This window comes from Limulus polyphemus, unplaced genomic scaffold, assembly GCF_000517525.1.
Source record: "Limulus polyphemus unplaced genomic scaffold, Limulus_polyphemus-2.1.2 Scaffold412, whole genome shotgun sequence".
NCBI lineage: Eukaryota > Metazoa > Arthropoda > Merostomata > Xiphosura > Limulidae > Limulus > Limulus polyphemus.
In genome coordinates, this window is record NW_013666022.1 from 318,551 (window position 1) to 335,903 (window position 17,353).

Here is a 17,353-nt window from a genome sequence, read left to right on the forward strand (position 1 = left end):
GTGATCCTTTGATTTGCCGTCTTGATCAGTCACGTCATTGAGTGATAATTAAGAAATTATTAACGATTTTCTAAAACTCCAGTACAAGAAATGATTATAAACTTTAATAGATCTATAAAGTAAAATTTTCTAACCACGTGCATAGTGCATATCCTGGCCCGTCCACTTTCCTCACAAAGTCTGATAAAAAGTCACCATTTACATCCTTTTCCTCCAGCCACGACCATTTGAACTTGTTCTTTACCTTTCCTTCTATGCTACTGATATCTGCCAACCTATCTACTTGTTTGTACATTTCATTTGATCTATTATCGCTTCGGTAAACACCTTTGAATAGATAAGGCTCTTCAATTGTAGCGCTCAATAGAAAGGTACACAAAAGAATGACCGCGTTTTCTAAAGCACGTTTTCGAGATAAAATCTCGTTCACAAGACATGAAGTTTGCATTATAAGCATACAAGGTATCGTACACGCCAGCAAGCATTGCGAGACTACAAAATGGCGGTGCCCTGTCGCCGAATGTAAACAAACCACGCGATTGCATAAACGCTTATCTATGGCACGGAACACCAAAATCCGATAAATAATTTTAAAAAATGTGTTTCTCAGGAAGAAAACCGGAGGTTTTCAGGATTTTTTAGAAATATCTGGATTTCCGGATATATCCGGAAGACTTTCATCATTACAAGGCAAAAAGTGGACAACAAAAAAAAAACAATTACACATTTAAAGTAATAGTTAGTCTAACTATGTAAACCTGAAAAATGATTTACTTATTTAGATATATAGTACAGTTATTCATAAAAAAAAACATGATGAAAGTCTTTAAATTAAAAACTAAACAGTTTTGCTATTAGAATATATTAAAGTAAGAATAACTAAGTCACACTATTCAGACTGCACAAGATTCATCTAAGGCTTAAATGGTTACCTTCATGCAAAAAAAAAAAGACCAAGGAGTATAACATGGTAAAGTACCTCAAGGTAAAATTAAGTAATTATCTGTATATTTATTTTTAAAATAACATCTTCAAGTAAATTTTGATTAATCTTATGATTTAATATGGTATTTGTAACTTTAAAGTAATTTTGTTGTTCATTTTCATAATATTTAGGGCATCTTTCATTTTAAAAGTATTTTTCAGCATCATTGCAGACTTAAGCAACAAACACCTTCAAATTTGTTGTTTGCCATCATAGTGGCATGATATATATTGAAAAATAACTTTGCATATAGAGAGCACTCAACATTTTGGATCCCAAATATCACTTTATTAAATAATGTGTCGAGATTATTTTTAGTCCAGTAACATTTATAAAACATTTTACTTATATTGCTAATATTTGAAGTGGCCAATACACAAATCAGCATAACCATAAGATAAGGTGGAACATATTAAACAGACTTAATAAAAAAATTTGATGGGAGAAATCATGATACTATAGTAATTCATTATATATTTGAAAAGAATGTTGAAGACGTCTGAAGTTGCATGTAGCTACATGATGTTGCTGTTGTAGACCACTGTTTTAGAAAAACTTGAGTTTATGTATTCTCTTGGACTTAAAACACAAATGTCATCCACCCTTCTTCCTCTAGGATGCAAGCAACATACAACTGAAGAATTCAACCAATCGAGATTGATTATCCAAGTGTGCAGGGTTGTCGAGGCAGTCAATGGGAGTTACCAGATATGGTCATCACTATGCAAGAAATTATTTTCTTATTGTTAGAATTGAAAAATCTGATCTTCACCAGTTGTCAAAATAAAAGGCTTTAGTTATATTTTTTAATAGTATAAATATATACCATGTTGTTGTTATGCTTAGGATTCTTCTACAGAAGGTGTCTGTGACTTGTTAGCAATAAATTCAACAATAAATAAACAGCACGCAGTTCACTTGTTTTGAAAATAATATATATATTCAGAACAAGTTAACGTATGTACAACAAAGTCTTCACACTATAGAGATTATAGGCATATTATAAACACTATATATGAAGTTCTCTCTTTCTTGTCAAATATCCACTTAGGCTTATTCAATTACTTTAGAATTTCAGTTGACAAGCCGAACTATCTTCTCTATTTCTGTTGCACAAATATTCACTTACAATTGTGGCATGAGTTACTGTAATCATTTGGTCTTCTTTCTTCTGAAGATCCTCTGTTCCTTTTGTCAAAGTACACTCAAGCTGATTCAATTACTTTAGAACCACGCTTTGATGGAATAAAATTATTATTCTTATCTCCTTTTCCACTGTTAGTTTTACTCCACCATATTAAATGTTAGGCCTATGTCAATCATTAGGCCTACCACTTCTACGGTAGTTAACTTCAAGCCAACTTTAGTCTATTTTGCTATTATCTGTCTGCTGTTCCTGCTCATTTCATGCTAGTTATATCTTTATCACTCAATCATCTGTCTGCCTTCTATATTCTTGATGTCAATATATTGCACGTGATGTTCGATATTCTCAACATCAATGAATTATTAACAAAATTTCTACAATTGTATGCTTTTAACTCTTATTATAACAAAAACTAAACAATAATAAAATATTCACTTACGAAAATAAATTAATCAATAATATCTAAACCAAACAGTCTTTTATATCATAACACTTGTGTGATATTGTTAATGCCATTTCCAATTGCTATGATCTTAATCTTGTATAAAGCAAAGATGATGATTCTACTATAGCAAGAAGCATGCTTTATCCATTGAAACTTTACAACAAACTGCAGAACATTGTGGAGTTACAAGGACAAACTTGCAAAAGTTCACTGTGTAAAAAAGATAGAGCTTATGATGCAGCTTTAGACTTTCCACAGCTGTCTGAAAATTACCTTTGTTTCCTTACTTAGGGTGTTTACCAACTTAAAACAAGTAGAATTTTATCTTTGTGAACATGTTTCAAGATGGACTGTATGATATTTGGGTTACAAAGACTGATATTCTGTTGCATGCAAAACTCCAGCTGTATGGAGAGAATTTTCTACCAATTCTAATCCACTCATTTCAGTACAGTACTGTCAGTGCTCGGCTATTGTAAGAGTTGTGAGCTGATGTGGTCACACAGCAATTGTCACATGGTTTCTCAAACATTCCCATCATGAGAAAAATTACCTAAAGAGACCAGTATCTATTTCTGCAGGCCTATATAATGCTGATTATAAATGACACCTTTGATGCAAACTAAGTATGTTGATGTAACATGTGTAACACAGTTGAATTTCATAACAATTTCATGGTTATATTTCTGACAAGATAAATACATTATTACAACAAAGTTTATGGTACTTATGTTCTGTAAACTGAAAAAATCCAATTGAACATTGTAGAAATACAGTTGTAGGCACTTTAACCATCTTATGCTACTTAGCTGTTTATGCAAATTAAAACACACTACAAATTTGGTTTTATTTGAAAACAAAAATTTTTTCTTCATACATTTCTTATGTAAATGCAAAAAAACGCTTAAATATTAAAAAAAGGGCTAAGTGTCAAAACTGAAAAAAAAAATCATCACAATTATTGTATAATGTAAAAACTAGCATTTATTTAGAATTTGTTCAAACCTTAGTATTTACATAAGTTATGTTAACAGATCCACAATGCTTGATAATATAGTTAAATGTACTGACACTTATGAGGGTTTTTTTTTGCTTCTTTTCTTGCTTTTCGATGGTGTTGTCTCACCTATTTATTAAAAAAAAAGAATAAAATTATGAAACTCATTACAGCATTATCATGCACACTGATTGCTGCAATTTTAAATATTTTCTTAGGTCTTGTATGTAAAACCATTACTGTCTTTCAAAATAGAGATGTGATTCAGCTAATCTCTGAAGCAATCAAATCATAAGTTATGCTATTTTTGGATATTATATTTGTTTCATTTGACATATGATAATACACCTTGACTTTCTGAGATTGAGACATTTACTACCCCAAAATCAAAGAAATAATAATAAAGTGAAAATATTAAAAGTAAAATTATTAGGAGGTTTCAACCTTATTTTGCATTACACTGAAAAATAATCATAAAAATAAGATGTTTTGAAATTTACCAAAAAAAGTAATAAATGTGTCAACTTATAAAATAAAATAAAAAACTTTTCATTTGCATAAATTTCTAAATCTTTATGTGATAATCAGTTATGTATAGCTAGAGCACAGTGAATGAAAAATTCAAAAGGTAGATAATGTTTTAAAATTTGATGTATCTAATTTAAGTCTAACAAATTAAACTATTTATATAATGCATTAAGGAGTAACCCAGCACTACATTACCAAGATGTTTACTACTAACAGAACTTACGAACTCTGAAAGTTAACATTTTTCTGGAAAAATTATTTTCTTCTGATGTAGGTGCAAAATGCTCATTACAATACATTCTTAATTGTAAACTATACAACACTGTGCTTGACACTTTGGTATATTTTTGCTTATAGCAACAGCATCTACTTAATAATGAGTGAAGTTGTAAGCAGAAATCATGTCATGTATAGCAAATACACCTAGATCATTCAGACAACTAAACACACACACACACACACACACACACACACACACTGTTTAACCAATGTTATAAGAGTATTTCAACGAATATCATAATCTGTATGAAATATTATGTGGTGATATACATATTTACAAGATTTGAAATCATAAGTGCACATAGAGTGCAGAATGATTTAATTATCAGATGAAAGTAGCTTGTGTCGTGAACTTACATAGTAAAATTATGCCACTTTCACCAAGATTTTATTTTCTTGCGACATTCATATACTTTTGTCACTTGAAAAGTGCAACATTTTGAACTGAATTATTAATATAAACTTGTAATTTGACCACTGACAATGAAATATAGTTTGTTAAAACATGAACACAAAATATAAGGAAGCTGCTATTTAAGAGAAAATAAATGTATACAATAATAAAATATCCTCCAACCTTATTTTTTTTACATAGATGTTAATCATTTACATGAATAAAGACATTTAAAATAAAAATTACTCTAGTTTCTACTGCAATAGAGAAAAACAAACATTCCAATTTTGTTTTAATTAAGGTCTACTAAGGTCATTCAATGACCAATACTGATCACTCAACAAGAACTCACACCCTTCCATCTTCAAATGAAGGAGAACTAGATCTTAGTTCAGTCTTGTCAATCTTTCATCTGTTTTTAAACAATAAACAAGAAATAAAAGCCTGAAAATGTCTCTTATGATGTTGTTAACATGCTTGGACAAACAAGCAGAAACATTTTTCTCCAAAGAAAGTGAAAGAAACTGAGGAATCATAGGAATTTAAAATAAAGCAAAGTCTTCTAAATAGTTTATCCAATAGCTTTCTATATAATTTTAAAATGCAAACCTGTAGAAATATATAAAAAACTTACCTTCTTTGCAATTTTGTATTTCATGTGGCACGTCATTCTTTTGCTTTTCTTTCCTGAACAAAAATTTACATTTTAGTGATATTTTCTAATGCAAGCTATTACCATAAAAATTACAGTAAACAAAATCAAACAAAACATAAGCAAGCACTATCATCAAAGTGATATTTCATGTATGCTATTAATAGTTTTTTTTACACTCTTAACATTATATTTAATTTCACTTTTGGTTCTACATGGTATTAGACTTGGGCACTTAACTCGATTAATCAATATAATCGACAACCTATTAGCATTAAGTAGTGTCATCTAAAATAACCAATTTATCATAATTACACTTAAATCAATTAATGTCACAAAAATAATCAATTAATCGAAATTGGTGTTTTAGATTGTTACTGTTTTTGATTACTCCAAATATCCAAGCTATTGAAATATTGCCATTATGATTTCTGTATCATTATTCTCAATGAATTAAAGTTGTTCAGCTTAAATGATTATTGTCAAAACTCGTGAAAATAATCAACTAATCCAAATTAGTGTTTCCAATTATTAATATTTTTAACTATTCCAACTATCCAAGTCTCATGGAAAAATAACTGATTGATGAATGTAATAGATAGATTATTGATAGATTAGAAAATTCCATTAATAATCCAGATCTACATGGTATACACATGTGAAAGTTATTAGGAAATTATTGCACTTATCACACTTCTTACAAAATGAAATTTTAATTATAATATTTAAAACATAAGCTATACTTTTAAGACTAAATAAGGAACAGGGAGTTTTTAAGATCCTTATTCAAACAAAAACCATGCCATGCTTTAAACAAGTGATTGTATAAAGTTTAAGTTCTGACAGGAAGCTTAAAAATGACTAACTACACACATTGTTCAAAACAGAAAATGTACAATGTTGACTATTTTACATATCTATCTAACTTTCAGATTGCCAATTTTGAGGCTATGAGACAAGATTTATTAGTGAATTGGACTAAGGAGTTAAAATGTGAGGTAGGACAGATACATGTGAAGGAAATGTTTAAAAGTAAATTATTTTAAATTCAAAATATGCAAGTTCCTAAAAACAAGAAAAGGATAGCAGGGAAGATCAATTCTTATTGGTATTAGAGCTGTGTGATTACCTCAATCTATTACCTAGGAGCATTGATTAATCAAAATTACAAATAAATAAATTACTGTCATGAAAATAATCAACTGATCAAAATTAGTGTTTCCAACTATTACTGTTTTCAAATATTCCAATACCAAAGTCTCATATGAGAATAAATGATTAATTGAATGCAGTTGATTAATGCACTCAAAAAGTAATGAGCCAGCAAATAAGGAGAAAATCAAGGATAAGTAAATATCATAAGATAGGTTGAAAAATTTACAAAAATATAGGTATTTGTATTAAAAAAAAAGAAATTTGGAAATCAAAATGGGTCTAAGAGAAACAGCTGATCAATAATGTTAAAGCAATTACTTTTTTAAGTATGTAAACGGTAAAAAAATGTCAAAATTGGAATTAGGTCTTTAAAGGATCCTGATGGTAAGGTTTTTGATGAAGGCTACAAGAAGTCCAAGATTTTAACTGTTCTCTTCTGTTTATAAACAAAAAAAGAAGTTAATAGCAGTATTTCTGATCCTAAGAAATACTGGAACTGCTTCAATCATGCAATTATTAGTCTTTTCTTTCTGTAATTTTATACTTTTGTTGGCAAAAAAATCTAGCACTTGGCAATTTTTTTCTGTGCTATAATTCGATGCCACTTAAATTTGAATGTTACTATATCATTCTCATCATAGTTACAACATGATGTATGTTTACAGTACATGTAATATCAGAGGTAGTTAATTTCATCTGCTTACATATTCTGTAGTTCAACAGGCAATAAAATAATTGTTTTTAAGACTCCTAATGTAGGTAAATTAATATGTAGAATTATACACAGTCTCTTCTCTGTTAAAATACTTTTATTTAAAAACTCAAGAACATAGTTGCCTGATGAAGGTTCTGGGAAGAGGACAGAAAGCTTGCAATAAAAGCATTTTAATGTAGAGAAAAGTTTGTGTATAATTTTAGAAAGGTATTTAAATAATTAATTTGGCTCCTGTTTTGGAAAATTTGCAACAGAATTTTGAGGCTGCCAATTTCTCTGGTTACAACTTTTTATAAGCCAGAATTGTCTCATATTTAGCTCTTATTTTCTCTACCCTAAAAATGTAGTGAATTTCATGAATATAGAAATGAAAATTAAAAAAATATTAAAAAATCAAAAATTATTCTTCTTTTGGCAAAATGACTGCATATTGTAACAGGCAATTACAATTATTTATTCTTACAACCTCAGCTTTCTATCCTTTTCACATCAGTTTTTAGTTGATTGTTTTATTACTATACTTTGAACTGTCTTCAGTAGCAAGACAACCAATATATTGCCCAGCAGGGCAGCATAGCGCTTAGGGTAAACAAAGTATCAGCTTACATCATGCAATGTCAAACCACGTATTTTGTGTGTGGTTGTTGAAGAGTTATCTCAAGAAATTTATATAATTTTTCCCCCATTTCAGTTGTTACCTAACCTAATAAGTTTTAATACTTACATTTTTGCTACTTTTGTTAAAAATCATATAGCAATAAATGAAAATATACATTAAAAAACAATATATTTATGGCTTAACTTAGCCAATATATCTGTACTCAAGAATAAAATCCTTTTCTTCCATAACACTGTTAAGGTTTTTACATCAAAATTATACTTATAATTTATGATATGATAATCCACATGCAATACCTTGCATTTACCATACTCAAAAGTTGTCTGCCTTTTTTTTCCGCCACTTACCAAATGATATGAATCCTATTATAAATTTATTGAACATTCCTTCATCTGTATCATTGATGTAAGTCAAAAAGGCAAATGTCCTAAGAGCATTGAGGTATCACTTTTGACATTAATACAGTTTGAATGAGCTTCGTTTATAACAAACAACCTTCTGCTTTCTTCCATCCAGCTATTTTTGTATCCAATAAGCCATATTATTCCTCACACTATAGAGATAATGTTTTTAACAAGTCTTCTATGTATTACATTGTCATTGCTTTCTGAAACTCCAGATGTAGCAAAACTACATCTTTACCCTCATCTAGATAAGCATTAAGCTCTTCAAATAATGTCAAAAGATCAGTAAGGCAATATCTGCCCCTAATAAAACCATGTTCCTAAAAACAAGAAAAGGATAACAGGAAAGATTAAATCTTATTGGCAATTAACTTGATTAATCTATTACCTATGGTCATCGATTACGTCAATTAGAACCAAAAAATAACTTCTTAATGAAAATTGCGATTCATGTCATGGAAATAATCAACTGATCAAAGTTAGGGTTTCTGATTATTACTGTTGTTTGATTATTCCAAATATTCAAGCAATCAAAACATTACCATTACATTTCTTTATGTTAAGCACATAGCTATATAATGGGCTCTCTGTGCTCTTCCCACCAAGGGTATTGAAGCTTGATTTCTTAGCATTAGGCCAGGTTTAAAAATATTTTTGTTTGCTGTAACACTAAACTGATTGAAAATGTGGATAGGTAGGTAGGTAAATTTTTTTTCAAATTGGTTGGCAAAAAAGACTTCGGAAATACCACTAGTTCCATTATCACCTAAAACATAACATGTTAAGCCATGAATACAATTACTATCAACATTTATTCTAAGAAGAGAATTACAAAAATTTCATATTCTTTAGCAGCACACGCTTTCTGGTCAATATCGACCTTAATTGATGAAGTTGAATTGAGTGTTCCCAACAATTTTATGGTTTGTTCTTCCATTTCATCTCAATTGCCAAGTAAATCTACAAGTACTTGCATAAGTTTCCAATCAGAATTAATTTGTTTTTGATCCTAATCCTTATTCCATGAGAACATTTTTTGGAGAAAGATACACCGAACAGACTTATGTTCACAATGTTGTTGATGTATGCTCATCAATAGGAAATTCTCCTCTGCTAGGTCATATATTTATTAATTTAGTGTGAAGGGTCCTGGGGACTATATAAGCCATATTGTCAAATGTCCATTGAACTGTCAATTGGTAATCAGATGTTGCCCTCCCACATCTTGTGGACTACATGAATGTCCGAGAAAAATATATTCTAACCATAATACAGCAATAAAAAATTATGAAGTTGGCAAATTTTGTTAGATGGATCGATATATTGGCAGAGATTAGTGAAAATAAAAGTTTCCCAGGTCATAATATCAAAAAAAAAATCTCTCTGTGAGCCCCAATTTCAGATGGTCAGACAGATTACAGCAAACAACTATTTTTAAGCCTGGCCTTAGAATTTTGTTTTAGGGCCATCTCATGTGATAATAAGAGAACACTAAGCTGTAGTTCAGTCTAACAAAATATGAAATTTTGAGCAGACTAAAGACTCAACGTACTTCATCGAAATCGTGGTTCGAAAGAAAGAGATGGCATCCAAAGACGTTAAAATGTCTGAGAAAGCCACTAGGGGATATTCTGAGCTTCTGATTGGTTATTCATGTCATATATAGAACTATGTGTATATAAGGGAGCATTTTCAAAAATGGAAAGAAGTGGGCGTTTGATTTATGACAATATCTTAGCAAATTGAAAAGATAAGAGGCTCTTATTTGATACTCTTGTTTGTCAGTATTGGTAATTTGAGTTCCTAATTTGTACGAAACTATAGAGTTAGTATTTTGATATCACAAACATCTAATCTGAACCAGTGCTGCATTCAACATACTACGCGAAACATAAAAATCGATATTTAACTGTGCTTTTTTTAATATTTACTTTTAAATTAAGAAATTGAGTAAGGTATAACACTAAAATTTGAATTATAATCTACAGTTTGATACTGCTCTTGTTGACATAAATTCAGGAATTAGTAGTTCAATAAAATTTTCAATGCGAGTCGACAAACGAGATAACATGGCCTTTCACCCATGACCCGACTGGAAAGGGTTAACAAGTAGCTCATGTATTCAGTACTTAATCTTTTTCAAAACCCTTGGAGAAATATTATCTAGGCCAGAAACTTCATCATTCTTTAAACTTTCCTCATCTCGGAATTAATTTAATAATCTTGTAAGATCTGGTCCATTGCTTAATAATAGTCAAAACTGAAGAAATAGAATTGTTGCCCAGCTATCTCGTAATTATCAGAAATAAGTTTTCCTTTATCATCCCTCAAAGGCCCTAATCTCATCCTATCATGTTGTCTACCCTTAACATAGTTAAAAAAATCCTGACTGTTAATCTTTACATTTTCAGCCAATCTTTTTCTTATACTCCTTTCAATTGCCTAATGTTTTGTTTCACTAATTATTTTGTTTTCTGTAATTCCAGTCTCCCATCATAGTGGTCAATTTAGATTTTTTACCTTTATAATACTTTTCTTTACTTTTTATTTCTTATACTCTTGGTAAGTCAACTTGGTCTTTTACTTGCAATCACCATTTTTTTCTTAAGGTACATGTCTATACTGAATATTTAAAAAAAGCTTATTTTCCATCCCTAGCACATTATATAAATTAATCAACAGCCTCAATCTCACCTAAATATTTTAATCTGGTTAATAAGTACGTGTAACAAGTGATACAAACACAGCAGCATTTTCTTTTGTATTAATAAGTAAAGCTTTAGTAATACAGTAGTGTTCTTCCTATGAAAGTAAAGCTATAAACAAACTATCATGATTATTAATACACTACTTAGTAATATTTAAATGTGGGAGCATAGATATTCTCACCTCAAAGCCTCTGACATGATCATCACAAACACAAAGTGTGATATTTTAATAACAATATAAGCTCGAACATTTAACATGTAGAATTTTCAGCACACACCCAGTGAAAGTACGTTTTTAGGGGCACTCTAATTCCCTACATTTGCACATACACAGCAAATTATTTTTGAATTGATCAATCAATCCCTGCCACAAAATCCTTCAGCACTGTATCTATCAATCCTGATTTTTCTCTCACTAAGTAATCCCCATATACCTCTTACCTCATGAATGGACCAAAAGTAAGTTATTCAATTTTCAAGCACCCAAAGCCTTCAATTCTAAATCTGTATGATGACCACTACTACTAAGAATATTTAAAAAATTTTAATTTTCCACATTTGATCAGTATCTCCAATTAAGTTGCATAGTTCAAATTAGATAATTATTGTCCTATTCCTCCATATTTTGCTTTTTAGATATTTGTAACCAAAATCTTATTACTTCTGAACCATCAAACCTAACTGAGTGATAATCACTTGCTCCAAGATATTCTCCAGTAGCTACCTTCTCAACCATTTCCAAATTGGAAGGTAACAATAAATCTAAAACAGTATTCCTGGTATTTTCACTGAACAATTGGTGATGGTTTCTAAAACCCTGTCTCCGCCCATGGTTTTACTCTAAAATTTTCAATGTGTATGCCTTAAATTAAAATACCCTATAATTATAACCATGAATATTGAAAAATTTTCCGTATTTGATCAGTGTCTTCAAAGAACTCAGCTGTCCAATTCACAATAAATAATTCTTGTTGCATCCCTTGTAAAAAAAAACTTTTTTTTTATTTGTAACCAAAATATCATTATTCCTGATCTCCATATGCAGCAAAACATCGAGCCTAACAGAGCAACGATCACTTGCACCCAGATGTTCCCCAATTTCCACCCTCTTAATCATTTCTATATTAGAAGTTAACAATAAAAATAAAATAGCATTGTTTTAGTAGATTCCTTGACCAATTGGTGAAGAAAACCACCTTGAACAGTTTTGAAAAACCTTTTCCCCCTCATGGTTTGACCCTAACACTTCCCAGTCTATGTCTGAAATTAAAATCACCCATAATTATGACCTCATCAACAGCTGATATCTTAATCTCACTGTACAGTTTCTCATTAATTTCATCAGTATTATCTGGTGGTCTGTAACAAATTTCCATTATACACCTTTTACCTTTATATCCACTAATGGAAACCCAAATCTCCTTGCTATTTTCTTTGATATCCTCAACTTACATTTTAGAAATAAAGCCCTTCCTCCTCCCTCTCTTTAGAACTATATCCATACTAAATAACCTATAACCCTGAATTTAAAAGAAACTTTTGTCATCAAAATCATCTGCATTCCTCTTGAAATCCTGCTGCCATTTTGCACAGTTTACATTTCATTTTATCTATTGCTTTTGCTTTAATTAGGATAGCCTCCAACCTGCAAATGCTACAAACAAATTGCAAATCTTCACTGCTGGCTTCTTTAAAAGTTCATACCAGTCATGAGTTCCCATTTAAAGCCTACCCATTACACCTAACATAGACAAAAGAATGGTTACATAAATGCTTAAATTTATTGATGATATTAAGGCTTGGGTATTACTTGCTGTTAGGAAGGTGATTCTGCTTTACATAAGAATTTAGATCATTTGGTGAGTTAGTGAGTAGCTGTAGTCATCTTTTAAACCCTTTGAAATAAGTCAATATCCTTTTAGATAATGAGATCAAACCCATACAGAATACTGCAGGCTTAACCAATAACATGTTCTGGGATAATTAGTTCTTTTCACTTGTAATCAATGTCTATTCTACAATTATATTAGCTTTACTAATAACAACTAATAGCTGAGGCTCTTGATTACAGTAGGTGAAGGACCATAGATGTCACTGATAGAGGTCACAGCCCTGGAGTCTGGTTGCTCATGAGAACAGCCCTAAGTATGGTTTTAAAGTCCACCTAGGGCTATATACAACCACAAGACTTATAGTAGACAAGTACTATGAGGGAAAGTTAAAAAAACGTCAAAGGGGTTTCACTAGGAGAAAATCTTGCCATAATAATCTTTTGACATTCTTTAAAAAGGTTACTGCTTATATTGATGAGGGCAAAGACAGAGGTTTGGTATATCTGTATTTTCAGAAAGTGTTTGACAAGATCCTAAATAGGTCTTTTTCAAAAAAATTTTCTTTGAGTGAGGAAATAAATTGGCACATTGGATCTAAAAATATTTGGAGAGAAGTAAGCAGTAGGTTATTAGAAATGGAGTTTAGTCAAACTGGATTAATGTCATATGTAGATATTTCTGAGGTCAGTGTTAGGACCTTTGCTCTTTTTGATTTACATCAATAACATTGGTAAAGGAATGGTTATTAAAATGCTTAAATTTGCTGATATTAAGGTTTGGGTATTACTGGCTGTGAGAAAGAGGATGCTGCTTTATGTAAGAATTTATATCATTTGGTGAGTTGGTGAGTAACTGGCAGATGACTTTAAATTATAATACATGCAAGATTATCATAACTTAAATTCTAACTATAACTTTGATAGGAATAACCATAACAATGTTATGAAAGAAATGAATCTTGGAGTTTTGGTTTATCAGACTCTTTTAAACCATCCTATTAGTGGTAGGGCAAATATGATTTGGGGATATACTTACAGAAATATTGAAGTGGTTAGCACTGCATTGAATAGGTTACTAGTTGAGCCTCATTTTGTGTGTTGTGTTCGGTCTTCAAGTTCCTTACCTTAAGAATACTGAACTATAGGAAAGGGTTCAAAAAAGGGCTACTAGGATATCTTGGATGGAAAAATTGTCATATTAAGCCAGATTAAGATCTCTGAAACTGTTTTCTCTTGAAAACTAACTCTTGAAGAGTTAGTCAGGATCTGATTGAGACATCTAAGGTTGTTAATGGAATTGATAGTGCTGTTGCATCATCTTTTTTCATACTTTATGGTGAGAATGGTAGGTCAACGGGATATAAGTATAAACTTTGGAAGAGTCTTCAAATTTCGTGGGTTCAATAACTTTAAGGGAATTTAAAGCAAGGCTACATAAATATCCAAATGATTGGGGCTGGAGTTTTTAACAGACGAAACAGCCTCTATGAGTCAACAGGGCCCTTTTTGTCTCTTAAATGTTATGGTAACAAACATTCAATGGCTTGAGTAACTTATCCGCCACTACATATATGCCAAGATCATTTTCTTCAGTCGCTCTTTTGAATGGGTTCCCATCTGTATTAAATGTGTGACCCAAATTACAATAACCCAAATAAATTATTTTGCACTGATGATTACAGGTCAAAAGCCAAGTATTTGTGCAACTTACCAATTGATCCAAGTCAGCTAGAAATAACCAAGATTTTAATTTCATCAGTTAACTTCACAAATTTACTAATTATACACCTATCAATATCATTAATGCAATTGAGAAAATTAAAGTGGCCAAGCACCGACTCCTTGAAACATACCACAAGTAACAAAGGTTCAGTTTGAATGGACCCAGTCAATAACATTTTGCTTTCTCTCATCCAACCAACATACAATTCACTTAAGTCTTTCCCCAACCCCTACTGTTGAGATTTTCTTAGCTAACCTTCTGTTAGCATTTTATCAGAAGCTTTTTGGAACTCTGTACATTAAGTAAATTCACTTTTAATCATCCACATTACAAGTAATATCCTGAAAAAATAAAAGATTAGTAAGACAAGATTCCTCTTTAGTTAATCCTTACTAACTTTCATTTATGATATATCACCAAATGATTTTGAAAAGTTTCTTTCATCAAAATCTGTAAAATTTTTCCCACTATAGAGTTAAGATTAACTGACCTGTAACTTCCAGGAAAACTCATCACCTCCCTTAAAAAATAGGAGTACATTTGTAGCATTACCAACTATTCAATCTTCAGACACCCATTTACTGTCTAATTAACCTACCCTAAATGACAGGATTGACTATAGTGTATACAAACAGCACAAAACCAGAAGCCTCAACAAAATATATCCAAATTAATATACATCAAGCTACTTAAGGCACAACTACAAACAAAACAAATTTTACCACATCTCTTGTGAATGTGGACTCCAACACACTGGAGAAACAAAAAACACCAACAAAAGTAGGAGTTGAAGAGCATAACATAAACAATATTCTGTAATAGCTAATAATTTCAGAGAAAAAGACCATACAATAAAACAGAATAATACTAAAATAGTCAGATAAACAATACATAAGAGAATGATGAAAGAAGCCTTTTATATCCACCTAACAGATAACACTCAGTAAAACTTGGATACTCCTCTTGAATCCATTAAAATAATGAATTCAAATCATACCAGTAGACTTCCATTCATGGATAGTACATCAGCATTTCAAAAAAGATAGAGGATCAAAATCATGCATCTACCAACTGAAACATTCCTTTCCTCAACATAGTAACAGAATAGCAACCAAGGTATATAAGCTAATTGGAAATCATCAATTAGTAGTGAAAAACGTCACTAACTAATAATTATGCAAGGTGTTTGCATAGAGTACTAACCATGACAACAACAAACATCTTGTATAATTTTTATTTAAAACAAAATTAGCCAACAACATGAGAGAGCATATCACATAACACATTGTCAGTGCAACTGTCTAATAGCAGAAGTATTACTTAATAATAATATTAAAATTGCAACAATAAATCACAAGCAATTAATTCTTTACTACTAAACTATTACTACAGAGTACTACTACTAGTACTATCCCATGGATGACAGGTAGATACATCAGGTTAGAAGGGTTGCTACTGGCTGGTTCCTTTTATGCATTTGGTGGTTGCCAGAAAAACAATTCAATCTGCCTGTTTTATTTATGTGGGCCTAATGATTTGCATTGTTAACACAATATAAGGGAATATCTAATGTTAAACATTTCTTTAACTAGCTAAAGTAAAGATCATTACTGTAGTGTAACCACTTCTCTAGTTTAAGCAATACTACTATTATCAGATTTTTATATGGCCAGATTCTTTACTGTAGGTGTCTGTGATATGTTGGTGATAAATTTCATCAATAAATGGACAGCACACAATCCACTTGTTTTAAAATAATATATTCAAAACAAGTCAAACAGTTGAATCTAGAGCTTTAAATGATTCACTTTTTTTTTGTCAAAAGTCCACATAGGCTGGTTCAGTTACTTTACAACCCAAATGACAGTATAAATTATTTCTTCTCTCTCTCTTCTCTGTTATCACAATATCAATGATTAATTCACATATGTTACCCCATGGGTTACCACAGTTGTATCCAGAGCTTTAAATAATTCTCTTTTATGTCAAAAGTCCATGCAGGTTGCTTCAATTATTTTAGAACACCTTTTAACAAGAAAAACTATCCTCGTCTATCTCTGTTATTACAAGCTGTGAAACTCAAGTTTAAAAATCACCCATTACGGCTAATTCACATGTAGTCTAACTTTACTGTTACTCTCACTTTCATTAATTTAACTTCCTTCCTCTCTGTATCTGCATGTATTTATAACACACGATAGAAAAATTTAGAAATATATAGCTCTCTAGTAACAAAAATATTATACATATGGACAAATACTTAGAAGCTTTGAGTAAGATGAAGTCAACAATATTACAAAACCCTAGTACAACAATTAAACTACATTATACATACACCACATACAACTTGTACAAAATTACATAACGAAACACTAGTCATAACTATCTCTTTTGAAATAATTAACTTTGAACCCTTTTGTTGTGAAAACTAAATAATCATTAAATACTGAATCACCAAATAAACTAAATAATAATGCGTGGAGATGGCTTGAATGGATAATGAAGAAAAACTTTAATATAAGTTTAACATAACAGCAAATGTACAACATTTCGACAAGGTTTTGTCATCATCAGGTACAAGTAACTTACACTGACACAGATATATATACAGTATTGAACAAAGATGTCACATGACCAGATACTGTTGCCGAAACTTAGAAGAGGTATCTAGGCACCCCGGGGTGTTGGTTTAGAATAGGGTTGTTTTGTTGAATTAAGATGGATTCCTTGATTTTTCGAAACCGTTAATCTAGTTTCCATGGTGTTACTAT

At 30.9% G+C, this 17,353-nt stretch overlaps 1 protein-coding gene across 3 annotated transcripts in view; it reads right to left on the reverse strand.

Moving 5' to 3' along the window:
- LOC106458071 (guanine nucleotide-binding protein-like 3 homolog) overlaps positions 1–17,353 on the reverse strand; it is a 47,174-nt gene that overhangs the window by 27,458 nt on the left and 2,363 nt on the right. For 2 of the 3 annotated variants that reach the window (XM_013917528.2, XM_013917527.2), the window contains exons 2-3: positions 5,410–5,462; positions 3,649–3,703 (exon numbers count right to left, since the gene is read on the reverse strand). In XM_013917528.2, the coding sequence (XP_013772982.1) occupies positions 3,649–3,703; positions 5,410–5,462 (108 nt within the window). Of the gene's footprint in view, positions 1–3,648; positions 3,704–5,409; positions 5,463–14,570; positions 14,594–17,353 lie in introns of those variants that run through there. The other variant, XM_022384200.1, reaches the window with a different exon arrangement.